At 40.9% G+C, this 16,123-nt stretch overlaps 2 protein-coding genes across 2 annotated transcripts in view; one reads left to right on the top strand and one right to left on the bottom strand.

The window, feature by feature from the left end:
• Positions 1-16,123, top strand: part of UBTD2 (ubiquitin domain containing 2) — a 64,097-nt gene that overhangs the window by 21,363 nt on the left and 26,611 nt on the right. The window lies entirely within an intron of this gene.
• On the bottom strand, positions 1,829-3,923 carry LOC118892132 (gamma-secretase subunit APH-1A). The gene is made up of 2 exons (XM_036846330.1): positions 2,992-3,923; positions 1,829-2,652 (listed from the first exon to the last, which is right to left on the bottom strand). Exons 1-2 carry the CDS (start codon positions 3,722-3,724, stop codon positions 2,588-2,590), a joined length of 798 nt encoding a protein of 265 aa, XP_036702225.1. The 5' UTR covers positions 3,725-3,923; the 3' UTR covers positions 1,829-2,587.

Raw genomic sequence — 16,123 nt, 5'->3', positions numbered from 1 at the left:
GACTGCTAGTATCTTTCTCAGGAAACACTTAGTACTAATTTTGGCACTGGGCTTGGGACAGGCACCAACATGCTTTTAGTAATTAGTGTCTGGGAAATAGCATGTTGTTTGGGCACTTCAGATCAATGCCAACTTGCTATGCCATCTTAAGTACTGGTTCACAGCTTTGAAACCTCATGGAACCCCAAGACTTTAGAGATGGATTGATCATGTAGTTTCACTTTGTCGGTGAAAGTCTGGGACCATGCTGAACACTTATTCTAGTAATTCTTAAAACCACGAGACACCATAGTCCTAGTGGCTAAGAATATGAACCTTGGAGTTAGTCTAGGTTTAAATCCCAGCTATACCATTTAGCTGTATGATCTTTGGGATATTTTTTATATTTATTCATTTAACAGACATTTAGGTATTGTTTTTTATGTTCCAGGCACTGTTCTAATTTTGTGAGAAATATTACCTCATTAAATCTTTGTAACAATCCTGTGAAACAGATATTACTATTGTCATCTCCCTTATCCTCCTCCCCACCTAGATACTTTACCTTCTTAAGTTTGTTTCCTCATTTTAAGATAGAGATTACACTAGAGTTATTGAGAGGATTGAGTGGGATGGTATAGAGTGCACTCTGCACAGTGGCTGGACCACAGTATGCATTCTCTGTTGACTGTTGTTACTTTTTCTGAGAAAAGCAACATTTTTGGCAAACTGCTGCCTTCATCTGTGATGTAACAGTCAGAGTAGTAGGGATCATTCCCTGCAGGGTTTTTGAAATGCTTACAGGAACTTTTCTTCCTTTTCCTGAAGAATTTTGAGTTGGTCAAGGAAAGTCTCAAAGTGTCTAATTCTGTCTAGACACAATCAGCACCCTTAGGGTGTCGTGGGTTTTGGGGGCCAAGTGAGATCTAAGTTAATATCATGGTTGTTGTACCAAATCCAAATTATATCCACGTGATTATCAAAGGGTCACAGGTCTTTTTTTTTTCTTTTTTACTTTATTTAAAGATAACATCGGACTTCAGAAAAGTTGCAAAAACAGTACAAAGAAGTTCTGGTACCCTTCATCCGAATTTCCCCAAATGTTAACATTTTATCACAGTTGCTTTATCATACTCTTTATATATACATACATGTGTGTAAATACTTAAATTTTCTTGAGCTGTTTGATTAAGATGCACACAGTAAGCCCTTTTACCCCTAAATACTTTAGTGTGTATTTCCTAAGAAAAAGGACATTCATATAACCACAATATAATAATCAAAATCAAGAAATGAATATTGAAATAATATTTACTCTAGACTTTATTCAGATTTCCCCATTGTCTTCATTAATATTCAGAGAAAATCACCTAGGATCATTCATTGTGTTTTAAGTGTCATATCTCTTTAGTCTTCTTTAATCTGGAACGGTTCTGGAGACTTTGTCTTTTCACGACGTTGGCATTTTGAAAAGTACGTGCCAGTTATTTTGCAGAGTGTTCATCAATTGGAATTTGTCTGATGTTTCCTCATGCTTAGGTTCCTCCATTATTATGCAATCTGGGTAAGAATACCACAGAAGTGAGATTGTGTCCTTAGTGCATCATGTCAGGGGTCATATAATGTCTGCTTTTCCCGTTATTGGTGATGTTAACTTTAATCACTTACGGTGCCAGCCAAGATTCTTCCCTGCAAAGTTATTGTTTTTCCCTCTGCAAATAATAAATATCTAGTAGGAAGACTGAGTCTATGTAAATATTTTGTTTCTTATCAAACAGGCACTAGTTTTAGCATCCGTTGGTAATTCTTGCCTTAAATAATTATGGTGGTTTTCAAATTGTGATTTTTCTTTTTTTTTTTTTTTTTTTTTTTTTTTTATAAAGTCCTTTTTATTAGTCAAAATCACAATCACCTTGATTAAAAGGATAGGATATGCCATCCTCAGCAGAAAATGATACAGTTTATAGAAAACCTCCCCGCCCCCCCCAACACCTCCCAATTAAAAACTAGAAAAAAATCTGCCCTCCTTCCCTGCGATGTCACGGTAGGCTGACTCCCCAGTGGCACTGCGGCTCTGGGGTGGGCCAGCTCCCCGCAGCACCCTCCAGTACACCTTGGGGAGAGGAGGGATGCTGGTGGTCAAGGAGGTTGAAACAGTAGTTCCAGTAATACCAGTTCCCAAACATGCACTTCCTTCCTTTCCCCCAAAGCCTGGGACCAAGGGGAAAGCTGGATAGATATAAGCCCAGCCATAAGGAGCAATTTGAGGAGGGAAAACATAGTCCAAGGACGTTAGGAGAAGAATTCCAACATACTTCCTCCCTCCTCCCGCTCAAAAAAAAAAAGGCAATTTGGGGGTCTTTATCACACCAGAAATGGTTCCCCTCAGACCTGAGAAAAAGACTAAGATATCCAGTCTGGGGAGGGGGTACTGGGAAACTCAGAGCTCGTCTACCCTTGAACCTCCAATTGACTTCATCTCCACAGCAATGGCTAAACTAGGTCCCTTTTCTTGGCAACCTGCACTGTCCAGAACAGGAGATGGAGAAATACAGGGCGAGGAGATCAGGAGGGCACCCCAGGCCCAGGGGTCCCCCCCAAGGTTCCCTCAGTCCTCGGGTGGGATGCGCAGGGCAGAATACACCATCACCCGACTGTCCTCCTGCCGTCGGCCTGCAGAGGGGAATGGGGGTGAGTCTTGGGCAGGGTGAGAGCAGAGCACTGACACATGGGGAGTCCTGGACAACAAGGGGAGGGGGTCCCCAGATGGTGGGGATAAGTGCAGATTCAAACCCACCAGTCACTGACTGGCTGAACCCAGACTGCTCCTGGTAAAGCCTAGAGACTAAAGGTCATGAGTGGACAAAGCAAAACCCTGAAGGTGGTGGAATAGACCGACGAGGAGACAGAGAATGGTGGGCAATGGACCCGGGCTAGGGCTGGGCTCAGTCATGGGCAGTGGGCAGGCAGGTGGGATCTGTCAGGCGATCAGTCCAGGTAGTCAGTCCTTACACGAGAGACTGCGCTGGATACTTCGGAAGGACCCTCCAGCTGTGATGAAGGCCCAGAGCCCCATGGAAACAGTGACTGCATAGATGGGCAGCAGGCTGGCCTCGTACCAGGGGTTCAGGAATGTCAGTCCCGATGTCAGTAGGTGACTCCCAACCACCAGGCCCAAAGCCCAGTACCGTCTCCTCTCACAGGCATCAAAGAACACAACTCCCCAAAAGGTATGGAGCAGGATAATGGCTGCTGTCAGAAAGGCTGAAGTCAAGAAGTAATAGGGTGAGTCTCCATGGATCCCAACCACACCTGGCCCAAGTGCATCGGCCAAAATATTGATAACAGAGAAGACACCACTGATGATACCGAAGGAAAGACCAGAAACATAGGCCATCTGGCGGATGGAGATGGGTGATCTTCCGTCCTCACTCAGCGATGCTAACCCCTCATCTGCCTTCTTAAGCAGCTTGTAGTAGGCAAAGCGGAACACCTCCTGTAGAAGGACAGAGACTGCAGCACCAAAAATCAGGAGGCCATACTGGAGTCGGGCATCTGACCGGTCGGTCACATGGACCAAGATGAACCAGACCACAGAGGCCAAGAGCAGGGAGACCAGCCAGAAAAATGCCCCGGCGACCAAGATGATGACGCGAAGCGGGTCTCCTGCCACAGTGATCAAGAAAAGCGCAAAGGCCGGGCCGAAAGCGACGAAAGTGCATCCGAAAAACACTGCGGCCCCCATGGCTGGGCAGCTGGGGGCGAGGTGGGGGCCCGGCCAAGAGAGGCGAAGGGGTGAAGCACGCCAGCCAGGGAGTCCGCGTGGGGTGGCGACGCGACCCCGTGAGGGGCGCGGTGCAATGTCACCCCGGACCCCCGGGAAGGCGGGGACACCGAAACCCCAGATACAGGTCGGCGCGACTTCCTCTACGGAAGCCGAGGAGGGGACCAAATTGTGATTTTTCTAATTTCACTATTTGTTTTATATTTATTAATCAGCATTTTAATGTAAGAAAGAGCTCTCATCTCCCCTATTTGCTTACTTATTTACATTGGTATGGACTCATGGTTTTCTGTTTTATTCCATGGGGTATAATCTGTTACTATTGTTATTTATTTTGATGCTCAAATTGTACCAGATTGGCCAGTGGGAGCTCCGCCAAGCTGGCCTCTGCGTTCTTTTGACATGACTTCATTATTCTTGATCACTTCTTTGTTTTCTGACATAACAAGATGTTCCAGTTTCATTTTGTATTTTACCTGTCAGAGCCCTGGAATCAGCCAGGGACCCCTGGTTCCTTTTAGTGGAGAATGATATGTAGAAGCCAAAATCTAGAATCCAGGTGTGTTTGGTGCTATTGGAGTGTCTTTGCCTCTAGATCCTCATGGTGGAAAGAGCTAGGATATATATTTATATATAGCCTATATATCCCTAAGCTATATAGGAGATACAGATATATATGATATATACATGTGTATAACACACATCTGTACCTTTTTATATATTAAAAACAATGAGTTCATACTGATCTCTCTCATTCAGTCTAATGGTACAGGGTTCATTCTAGCCTTTCCCTGTCCATATTTATAATTCTCTTTCTAAGAATAAAGAAACCTGGCTCCCAATTTCCGCAGTGTATTTACTTGTTTACTCAGTCTGAGAATACACATAGAATAGTTTGGAATTGCTAATACATTTCATTGTGAAAAACAAAACTACTAACTAGAATTCAGTTACAGTTAAATTCATTGATTTCTAGTTGTGTTCCATTTTTAGTTTTCCCCCTCTTGTTGATTTTGTTTGTTTGCTTATTTGAGTATGTGTAATGTTAACATAGTTCTAAAAGTTAGAACTAGGCAAAAAGGTATACTCAGAAGTGTAACCCTTATTCATTTCTACCTCTTACCCATCTTTCCATTATTTCCATTCACCCTCTGTAAGTAACCAGTACCATTAGTTTCTGATTTATCCTTCTGTTTCCTTTTGTACAACTGAGCTGATACATGTCTGTCTGCTTTCCTTCCTTCCTTTTTTTTTTTTTTTTTAAATTTATTTATTTATTTTATTTATGGCTGTGTTGGGTCTTCGTTTCTCTGCGAGGGCTTTCTCTAGTTGTGGCAAGCGGGGGCCACTCTTCATCGCGGTGCGCGGGCCTCTCACTATCGTGGCCTCTCTTGTTGCGGAGCACAGGCTCCAGATGCGCAGGCTCAGTAATTGTGGCTCACGGGCCCAGTTGCTCTGCGGCATGTGGGATCTTCCCAGACCAGGGCTCAAACCCATGTCCCCTGCATTGGCAGGCAGATTCTCAACCACTGCGCCACCAGGGAAGACCCTCCTTCCTTCCTTTTTTTTTTGTTGTAGGACTTCTTTTGAATAGTGAAAATTTGGTTCTCCAAATTATGTTATACCTTTCAGTGTAGTTTTTGGCCTTACAGTGCCTCATCAGCAGTACCTACTCAGAATACATTTGTGTAAATACATGGTGATTATACATAACTTGTTTTAGGTGTGGCATTTGATAGACAGTCTCATTACTTTATAGTTATACCATCATGCACAGTGATAACTATGCTCTTAAGGTTTTGAATGTCTCATAGAACTCCTTGTTTGAAATGGGCTAGTTTCCTCCATTGTATGTAGTGCAGATATTTAATGATCGTCATCATTGCAGATATTTAAATGATGTTTTTGTATACGCTCTTATGTAATTCAAACATGTCTGAATTAAAAAGCTTTGAATTTCCAAAGAATAGGAACTTTTTTTGCTTGATTGTACAGTGAAGCACACCAGTACTTAGAGGGTCTCCCTCTCCCTCCCTCCCTCCCTCCCTCCCTCCCTCCCTCTCTCTCTCTCTCTCCCTCCCTCTCCCCCTCCCTCCCTCCCTCTCTCTCTCTCCCCCTCCCTCCCTCCCCCCCCCCCAACAGCAATAAGAGTTTCTTAGCTTGTCTTCTTGATCTTGGGGGGCAACTTTCAGTGTGTTTCTTCATTGAGTATGATGTTAGCTGTGAGTTTTCATAAAGACCTTTTATCATGTCACAGAAGTTCCTGTCTATTCCTAGCTTTATGAGTGTTTTATCATGAAAGAGTGTTGGGTTTTGTCAGCTGTTTTGTCTGCAGTCATGGAGATGATCACGTGAGTTTTTTCCTTTGTTTTTTAATTTTTTATTTTATTTATTTATTTTTTGGCCGTGCCATGCAGCTTGCAGGATCTTAGTTCCCCTACCAGGGATTGAACCCGGGCTCACGGCAGTGAAAGTGCTGAGTACTAACCACTGGACCACCAGGGAGTTCCCTCCTTTGTTTTATTAATATGGCATATTACAGTGATTTTCTATGCTGAATCAGTCTTGCATTCCTGGGATAAATTCCACTTGGTCATGGTGCATAATCTTTTTAATATGCTGTTGGATTCAGTTTACAAGTATTATGTTGAGGATTTTGCATCTGGCTTCTTAAGGATATTGGTCTGTAGGTTTTTTGTATTGTATTTGTCTGGCTTTGGTTAGGGAATGCTGGCTTCATAGAATGAGTTAGAAAGTGTTCCCTCCTCTTCTGTTGTTTTGGAAGCGTTTGAGAAGAATTGGTGTTAATTCTTCTTTAAATGTTTGGTAAAATGCACCAGTGAAGCCATCTGGTCCTGGGCTTTTCTTTGTTGGGAGGATTTTGGTTATTGATTCAGTCTCTTTACTTGTTATAAGTCTGTTGAGATTTTCTATTTCTTCTTAAGTCAGTTTTGATAATTTTGTGTTTCTAGGAACTTGTCCATTTCATCTAGGTTATTTAATTTGTTGGTGTACAACAATTCATACTATTCTAGTATTCTCTTATATTTTTTTATTTCTGTAAGGTCAGTAGTAATATTTGCACTTTCATTTCTGATTTTAGTTATTTGTGCCTTCTCTCTTATTCTTAGTCAGTTTAGCTAAAGGTTTGTCAGTTTTGTTCATATTTTAGAAGGACTAGCATTTGGTTTTGTTGAATCTCTGTTGTTTTTCTGTCCTTTATTTTGTTTATCTCCACTCTAATCTTTAATTATACCTTCTTTCTGCTAGCTTTGGGTTTACTTTACTCTTCCTTAAGGTGTAAAGTTGGGTTATTGATTAAGATCTGTCTTCTTTTTTAATGTAGATGTTTATAGTTGCAGATTTCCCTCCAAGCACTGTTTTTGCTGCATCCCATGAGGTGTTTTTCTTTCTTTTTTTTTTTTAATATTTATTTATTTATTTAGCCTGTGCTGGTTCTTAGTTGCAGCATGTGGGGTCTTCATTGCAGCATGTTTAGTTGTGGCATGCGGGATCTTTAGTTGCGGCGTGCGGGCTTAGTTGCGGCATGTGGACTCTTAGTTGCAGCATGCGTGTGAGATCTAGTTCCTCGACCAGGGACTGAACCTGGGCCCCTTGCATTGGAAGCACGGATTCTTACCCACTGGACCACCAGGGGAGTCCCTGCATCCCATGAGTTTTTGTATTTGCGTTTTTGTTTTCATTTGTCTTAATGTATTTTCTCATTTTCTTTTTGATATCTTATTTGGTCCATTGGTTGTATAAGAGTGTGTTGCTTAATTTCCATATATTTGTGAATTTTCCAGCTTTCTTTCTGTTATTAATTCCTAGCTATATTCCATTATGGTCAGAGAAGATATGTCGTATGATTTTATCTAAAGTTTATTGAGACTTGTTCTGTAACCTAACTTATTAGTCTGGGCAGAGTGTTCTATATATGTAGACCCTGAACAAGTGGGGGTTGATCTGTATATAATTTATAGTTGGTCCTCTGCATCTGTGGCTCCTTCACATCTGTGGATGCAACCAATCACAGACCATGTAGTACAGAGGTATTTTCTATTGAAAAATATCTGCATAAAGGTAGACCCGAGCATTGAAACCTGTGTTGGAATGCTCAGGTCAACTGTATATATGTATATTAGGTTTAACTGGTTTATAGTATTGAGTCCTCTCTGTTTCTGTATTGATATTCTGTCTAGATATTCTGTCCATTATTGAAAATTAGAGTATTGAAATTTCTAACTATTATTGTAGAACTATTTCTCCCTTTAGTTCTGTCAATATTTCCTTCACATATTCTGGAGCTCTGTTGTTATGTGCATATGTGTGTAATTGTTACGTCTTCCTGATGAATTGATGCATTTATTATAAATGTCCTTCTTTGTCTTTGTTAGTAAAAATTTTTGTCTTAAAGTCTATTTTGTCTGATATAAATATAGCCACTCCACTTTTGATAACTGCTTGCATGATATATCTTTTTCCATCCTTTTGCTTTTGACTTAAATGTGTTTTTTAATATAAAATGTCTCTTTGTAGACAGCATGTAGTTAGATTGTGTTTTTTGGTCCATTCTGCAAATTTCAACATTTTGATTGGAATGCTTAATATTTATATTTCATGTAATTACTAGTAAGATAGGATTTATACCTGCCATTTTGCTGTTTTTTTGCTGTATGTCTTATTCGTTTTTACTTCCATCTCTGCATTAGTGCCTTCTTTTGTGTTAAATAGATATTTTCTAGCATATCATTTTAATTCCTTTAAAATTTTTTTTTACTATATATTTTGAGTCATTTTCCTGTTTCTTGCTCTGGGGATTATAATTAATATCTTAATTTATAACAATTCAGTTCTGATTGAAACCAGCCTAATTTCAGTAGCATATAAAAACTTAGACAGCTCCATTCCCTCCCACCTTCTTTGGGCTGTTATTGATATACATATTACATCTTTAAACATTGTATGCTCATCAACACAAATTTTAAATTATTTTTTATGCAATTGTCTTTAAAATATTTATTTATTTAGTTTTGGCTGTGTTGGGTCTTCTGTGCGAGTTGGGTTTCTGTGCGAGGGCTTTCTCTAGTTGCGGCGAGTGGGGGCCACTCTTCATCACGGTGCGCGGGCCTCTCACTGTCGCGGCCTCTCCTGTTGCGGAGCACAAGCTCCAGATGCGCAGGCTCAGCAGCTGTGGCTCACGGGCCCAGTCGCCCCGCGGCATATGGGATCCTCCCAGACCAGGGCTCGAACCTGTGTCCCCTGCATTGGCAGGCAGATTCTCAACCACTGCGCCACCAGGGAAGCCCCTGCAATTGTCTTTAAAATCAAATAGGAGGAAACAAAAAGTTACAAAGAAAAAAATGCACATATGCTGTCTTTTATATTGACCTGTGTAATGTTACTGATTTTCTTTTCCTTCCTTCCTCCCTTCCTCCCTCCCTCCCTCCCTCCCTCCCTCCCTCCCTCCGTGTGGCATGTGGAATTTTAGTTCCTCGACCAGGGATCAAACCTGTGCCCCCTGCAGTGGAAGTGTGAAGCCCTAACCACTGGACTGCCAGGGGATTCCTGGTCTTTATTTCTTTTTTTGTTTTTTTTTTTAAATTTATTTATTTATTTATTTTATTTTTGGCTGTGTTGGGTCTTAGGTTCGTGCGAGGGCTTTCTCTAGTTGCGGCAAGCGGGGGCCACTCTTCATCGCGGTGCGGGGACCGCTCTTCATCGCGGTGCACGGGCCTTTCACTATCGCGGCCCCTCCCGTTGCGGGGCACAGGCTCCAGACGCGCAGGCTCAGTAGCTGTGGCTCATGGGCCCAGCTGCTCCGTGGCATGTGGGATCTTCCCAGACCAGGGCTCGAACCAGTGTCCCCTGCATTAGCAGGCAGATTCTCAACCACTGCGCCACCAGGGAAGCCCCTGGTCTTTATTTCTTAATGTGTATTCAAGTTACTGTCTAGTATCCTTTATTTCAGCCTGAAGACTCCCTGTTGTATTTTTTGCAGAGCTGGTCTGCTGCCAACAAATCCTTTCAGTTTTTGCTAATCTGGGAATGTTTTATTTTCTCTTTAATTTTCAAAGGATACTTTTTCCTGGATGTAGAATTCTTGGTTGACACACTCTTCCTTTCATTACTTTCAGTATGTTGTCCCAATGCCTTCTGTCCTCCATGGCTTCTGATAAGAAATCAGTTGTTAAACTTTTTGAGGATACTTGTATGTGATGAGTTGCTTCTTGTTCTTTCAAGATTCTTTTTTTTAAATGTTTTTTTAAAAATATTTATTTATTTATTTTGGTTGCACCGGGTCTTAGTTGCAGCACGTGGGGTCTTAGTTGCAGCATGTGGGACCTTTAGTTGCAGCATGTGGGCTCTTGGTTGCGGCATGTGGACTTCTTAGTTGCAGCATGCATGTGGGATCTAGTTCCTCAACCAGTGATAGAACTGGGCCCCCTGCACTGGGAGCACAGAGTCTTACCCACCGGACCACCAGGGAAGTCCCTCAAGATTCTTTATCTTTTACTTTTGACAGCTTAATTATGATGCGTCTAGGTGGTGATCTCTGAGTTTGTTGAGTTTCTTGCATGTGTAGATTGATCTTTTTCATGAAATATGAGTTTTCAGCCATTATTTCTTCCAATATTCTTTCTACCCCTTTCTCTCCCTTCTTCTAGGACTCTCATTGTGTGTATATTGGTAATCTTGATAGTGCCCCACTTGAGGCTGTTCATTTTCTTTCATTCGTTTTTTCTTTTATGTTCCTCAGACAAGGTCATCTCAGTTGACCTATCTTCAAGTTCACTGATTCTTTCTTCTGCCTGCTCAAATATACTATTGAGCCTTTGTAGTGAATTTTTCATTTGTTATTGTACTTTTCAACTCCATAATTTAAAAACTAATTTTCATCTCTTTGTTGAGACTTAATTCTCATTGCTTTGGTTCTTTACACATGATTTCCTTCAGGTTTTTGAACATATTTAAAATAGCTGATTTAAAATCTTTGGCTAATAAGTCCAATGCTTGGGCTTCCTCAGTGACAGTTTCTATTATCTGCCTTTTTTCCCATGTGTGGGCCATACTTTCTTGTTTGTTGGCATGCCTCATAATTTTTGGTTGAAAACTAGACATTTAATATATGGCAACCCTGGAAATCAGATTCTCCCTTTTCCCTCAGGGTTTGTTATTGTTGTTGCTTTTTGTTTACTGACTTTCCTGAACTTATCCTGTAAAGTTTATATTCTTTGTTAGGTGTAGCCACTGAAATCTCTGCTTAATTAGCTTAGTGGTAAGCTAACGATTGGACAGATTTCCTTAACAGCCTAGAATGAGTAAGTCTCCTATTCTTTGCTGAGTGGCCCTATGTTCAGATTAGGGCTTACTTTCAAAACTCAGGCAGTTTCCTTAGCTCTTACTTCCTTTGTGCACAGAGCCTCAATATTCAGTCATAAGTGGGAGTGTAGGACCTTCTCAGGTCTTTCCTGAATGCACGGCCCTGTGTATACACAGTTATATGCATATGTGTAACCTTTTAGATCCCCAGAAATATGTCATTTTTCCTGGACATCTCATTCTCCAGCTTTGATTAGCTTCTTGGTCCAAATTTTTCATTGCCCCATGCAGGTACAGTGTTTAACAATTGCTGCTGATTGTTTTTGACAAATGCCCCCAGGAAAAGGCTGTTCATACTGGGTTATCTCTAAGTCAGGTCAAATAAGGACAAGCCTTATGAGTAGTATTTTCTAAAGAACTTTCAGATAGGCCAAAAAATGACAATTCTCTGCAGATGGGGCTTTTAAAGAGTACCAACCCTGTTTTGACCCTTCCTATGGCTGCTGAGTTGGTGGCTTTCATTGTATTGCTATCTGTTGGTTTTCAAGGCTACCCTGGAGCTGAGGAGAGGGGGATGGGTCTAGGGTATGCTTAAATACCACATACAGTTTTTTTTTTTTTAATGTGTTATTTATTTATTTATTTATTTATGGCTGTGTTGGGTCTTCGTTTCTGTGCAAGGGCTTTCTCTAGTTGTGGCAAGCGGGGGCTACTCTTCATCGCGGTGCACGGGCCTCTCACTATCGCGGCCTCTCTTGTCTGGAGCACAGGCTCCAGACTCGCAGGCTCAGTAATTGTGGCTCACGGGCCCAGTTGCTCCACGGCATGTGGGATATTCCCAGACCAGGGCTCGAACCCGTGTCCCCTGCATTAGCAGGCAGATTCTCAACCACTGCACCACCAGGGAAGCCCCAGTTTTTTTTTGTTTTTTTTTTTACCAAAATTCAGCTATTTTTCTTGAATAAGAAAGAATAAATGTTCCCTGGATTGTTGCAGGTCTTTGGTTAATTTCCAAAATACTGAAGAAGTTTATTTTGAGTTTTTGCCAATGTTCTCATTGCATTACTGGAGGAGAAGATTTTTGGAAGTCCTTACTCTTCCTTTTCCGATGATATCACTCAGTTATTGGGTCGGCCAAAAAGTTAGTTCAGGTTTTTCTGTAACATCTTATGGAAAAACCTGAACAAAAGCTTTTGGCCAACCCAATATTTTTTTAAGGCGATATGAATAATAATGTTTTTATTCATGTAGTTATCCATTTCTGGTACTCCCCATTCCTTTATGTAGATTCATATTTCCATCTGTTATCATTTTATTTCTGCCCAAAGGATTTTTTAAAAAAAAATTTTTGGCTGCGTTGGATCTTTGCTTTGCACGGGCTTTCTCTAGTTGTGGCGAGCGGGGGCTGCTCTTCGTTGCGGTGCATGTGCTTCTCACTGCGGTGGCTTCTTTTGTTGCAGAGCACAGGCTCTAGGCACGCGGGCTTCAGTAGTTGTGGCATGCAGGCTCAGTAGTTGTGGCTCACAGGCTCTAGAGCGCAGGCTCAGTAGTTGTGGCGCACGGGCTTAGTTGCTCCGTGGCATGTGGGATCTTCCCGGACCAGGGATTGAACCCATGTCCCCTGCATTGGCAGGCGGATTCTTAACCACTGCGCCACCAGGGAAGTCCCCAAAGGACTTCTAATATTTCCTGTGGTGCAGGTATGTAGGTGATGAATTCTTTCAGTTCTTATATGATTGATAAGGTCTTTAAGCCATCTCTGCATGTATGTTTATGAGGCATATTTGTTGATAGTTTTCTTATATTTGTCTGGTGTTGTTATCAGTGCAGTCATGGCCTCATAAATTGACTTAGTGTTCCCTTCTCTTTTGTTTTCTGAAACTGATTGTGAGTAATTAGTATTATCTCTTCCTTGTATGTTGATAGAATTCAGTAATGAAACCATTTGGACTTGGAGTTTTCTTTGTTGAAACAATGCAATGTCTTTAGTATATAGACAGCTAGTATATACAGAGCTAGTCAAGTTATCGTTTTCTTCGTGAATAGATAGATATTCCTTTGTTATCCCTTTAGTGTCTGTTGGGTCTATAGTGATATTACCTCTTTCATTCCTGATATTGGTAGTACTTGTCTTCTTTTTTTCTTGATCAGTCTAGGTAGAGATTTATCAGTTAGATATTTTTAAAAAATCAGCTTTTACTTTTATGATTTTTCTGTATTTTTCTGTTTTCAATTTCTTTGGTTTCTGCTCTTTATTATTTTCTTCCTTAAGGTTACTTTGAGTTTAATTTGTTTATTTAGTCTTAAGGTAGAAGCCTGCTTTATTGATTTGAGACTTTTCTAATGGAAGCATTTTAATGCTATAAGTTTTTGTCTGAGCAGGTTTTTTAGCAGCATCCTAGAGTTTTTTTTTCTTCTTTTTTAAAAAACTATTTATTTATTTATATATTTTTGGCTGCGTTGGGTCTTCATTGCTGTGCACGGGCTTTCTCTAGTTGCGGCGAGTGGGGGCTACTCTTCGTTGTGGTGCGCAGGCTTCTCACTGCGGTGGCTTCTCTTGTTGCGGAGCACGGGCTCTAGGCACGCGGGCTTCAGTAGTGGTGGCATGCGGGCTCAGTAGTTGTGGCTCGTGGGCTCTACAGCACAAGTTCAGTAGCTGTGGCGCATGGGCTTAGCTGCTCCGCAGCATGTGGGATCTTCCCGGACCAGGGCTCGAACCCGTGTCCCCTGCATTGGCAGGCAGATTCATAACCACTGCGCCACCAGGGAAGTCCGTCCTAGAGTTTTGATATATTGTATTTTCATTTTCATTCCATTCAAGTTATTTTCTAATTTCCCTTTGACTCATGACTTATTTATATGTGTATTATTTAATTTATAGTTATTTGGGGATTTTCCATGTATCTTTATGTTATTAATTTCTAATTTAATTTAATTATGGTTGTAGAGCATACTTTGTATGACTTCTTTTAAGGTTTATATAATCTGTCTTGGTGAATGGCCCTGTATATGCACTTGGTAAGAACGTATGTTCTCTTTTTGTTGGGTGGGGTGTTGTATCATTGTCATTTAAGTCAAGTTTGTTGATAATGTTCAGGTCTTCTGTATTCTTGCTGATTTTCTGGCTTCTTGTTCTATGAGTTACTCAGAAGAATTTAACGTATTTAAGTATAATTGTAGGATGGTCTATTTCTCCTTTAATTCAATCAGTTTTTGCTTCATGCACTTTGAAACTCTATTGTTAGGTGCATACACATTTATGATTGTTATATCTTCTTGGTAAATTGGCCGTTTTTTTTTTTAAATTCTTATTTATTTATTTATTTATTTATTTATTTATGGCTGTGTTGGGTCTTTGTTGCAGTGCATGGGCTTTCTCTAGTTGCTGCGAGTGGGGGCTACTCTTTGTTGTGGTGCGCAGGCTTCTCATTGCAGCGGCTTCTCTTGTTGCGGAGCACGGGCTCTAGGCACACGGGCTTCAGTAGTTGTGGCGCACAGGCTTAGCCGCTCTGTGGCATGTGGGATCTTCCCGGCCTGGGGCTTGAACCCGTGTCCCCTGCATTGGCAGGCAGATTCTTAACCCCTGCACCACCAGGGAAGCCCTAAATTGGGTGTTTTTTCATTATTTAATGTTCTTTTAAAATGTTATTGCTGATTTATTAACTCTTTGTTCCAAATAAGCACTATCCCACAGATGAGAGTTTAAGTAATAACTGTTCAATACTTCTGTTGCTTTTGTTTTGAGTTTTCCAGATCTCCATTCAGTTGTTGTGTTCTAAATTGTAGATGGTCCCAACAAGCTTCAATGCTCAGGATTGGCGTTGGAATCCGGACATGGGGATATATGAGGATTAGGTATGTGCCTAAAAGCCATACCTAAAGAGAACTCTGAAAGTGGGAGTTTGAGTAGCAAGGATTCAGCTTGTGAATTATCTGCTTTGTATCTTAAATGTATAATTCCTTAATCTTTTATTAAAATCAAATATGGGGAGCTTCAACAGTTGTGTAAACATAATGGTAAATAAGTACACATGTACTTCCCATGTAAATTTGTAGCCAGCGTTTTGCTGTATTCACATTTTTTCTCTCTTTTGTATGTGTGTATATGTATGTTTTGTATATATACAGGCACACTCTCCATTTTAACAGCTGAACCAATGAAAGTTGTAGGCATCGTAACACTTATAAAAATTTCAGCATGCCTCTACTTTATGAATAAGGCTATTTTGCTGTGTCATTACGATACTTTTTCATACCTAGGAAAATTTTATATATATATTTTTAAATTGTACATTTTACTTATTTATTTATTAAAAAAATATTTTCTTTCTTTATTTATTTTGGCTGCGTTGGATCTTTGTTGCTGCACGCAGGCTTTCTCTACTTGGCGAATGGGGGCTACTCTTCGTTCTGGTGCTCAGGCTTCTCATTGTGGTGGCTTCTCTTGTTCCGGAGCGCGGGCTCTAGGCATGTGGGCTCAGTAGTTGTGGCTCGTGGGCTCTAGAGCGCAGACTCAGTAGTTGTGGCGCGTGGGCTTAGTTGCTCCGTGGCATGTGGGATCTTCCCGGACCAGGGCTCGAACCCATGTCTCCTGCATTGGCAGGCGGATTCTTAACCACTGCGCCACCAGGGGATTCCCCTAGGAAAATCTTAAAGTAATTTCTTAATGACATCTATTATCTATTCTTATTTAGATTTATCTAGTTGTCCCAGATTATCTTTTATAACTTTTTTCCATACCAGGTTCCAACCAAAGTTCATATTTTGTCTCATTTGGTGTAGACCAGTGTTTCTCAACTGGGGACAGTTTTGCCCTCCAGGGGATGTTTGGCAATGTCTGAAAATGTTTTAACTTTTTCCTTTAGTCTTTGTATTTCCTATAAATGAGAAGTTAGGTTTAGAAGTTTAATTAGAGTCAAGTTAAACATTTTGGGTAAGAACACTTCATCTTTGTCTTGTTTACTTCATATTGCAGCACATCAGGGGGCTAAGTTTGGTCACTTGGTTAAGGTAATGAATGTCAGGTATCTACAGTGT

Source organism: Balaenoptera musculus, chromosome 3 (assembly GCF_009873245.2).
Source record: "Balaenoptera musculus isolate JJ_BM4_2016_0621 chromosome 3, mBalMus1.pri.v3, whole genome shotgun sequence".
Taxonomy (NCBI): domain Eukaryota; kingdom Metazoa; phylum Chordata; class Mammalia; order Artiodactyla; family Balaenopteridae; genus Balaenoptera; species Balaenoptera musculus.
The sequence above is the reverse complement of the archived record's forward strand: the minus strand, read 5'-3'. Positions and strand labels throughout refer to the sequence as shown.

What these genes read in the sequence shown, in the direction of transcription:
- LOC118892132 (XM_036846330.1), bottom strand. Translation starts at nt 3,724, where the DNA reads ATGGGGGCCGCAGTGTTTTTCGGATGCACTTTCGTCGCTTTCGGCCCG. An exon ending in TATCCAGCGCAGTCTCTCGT is followed by an intron (nt 2,653 to 2,991) that starts GTAAGGACTGAC and finishes TCCCCTCTGCAG; the next exon opens with GCCGACGGCAGGAGGACAGT.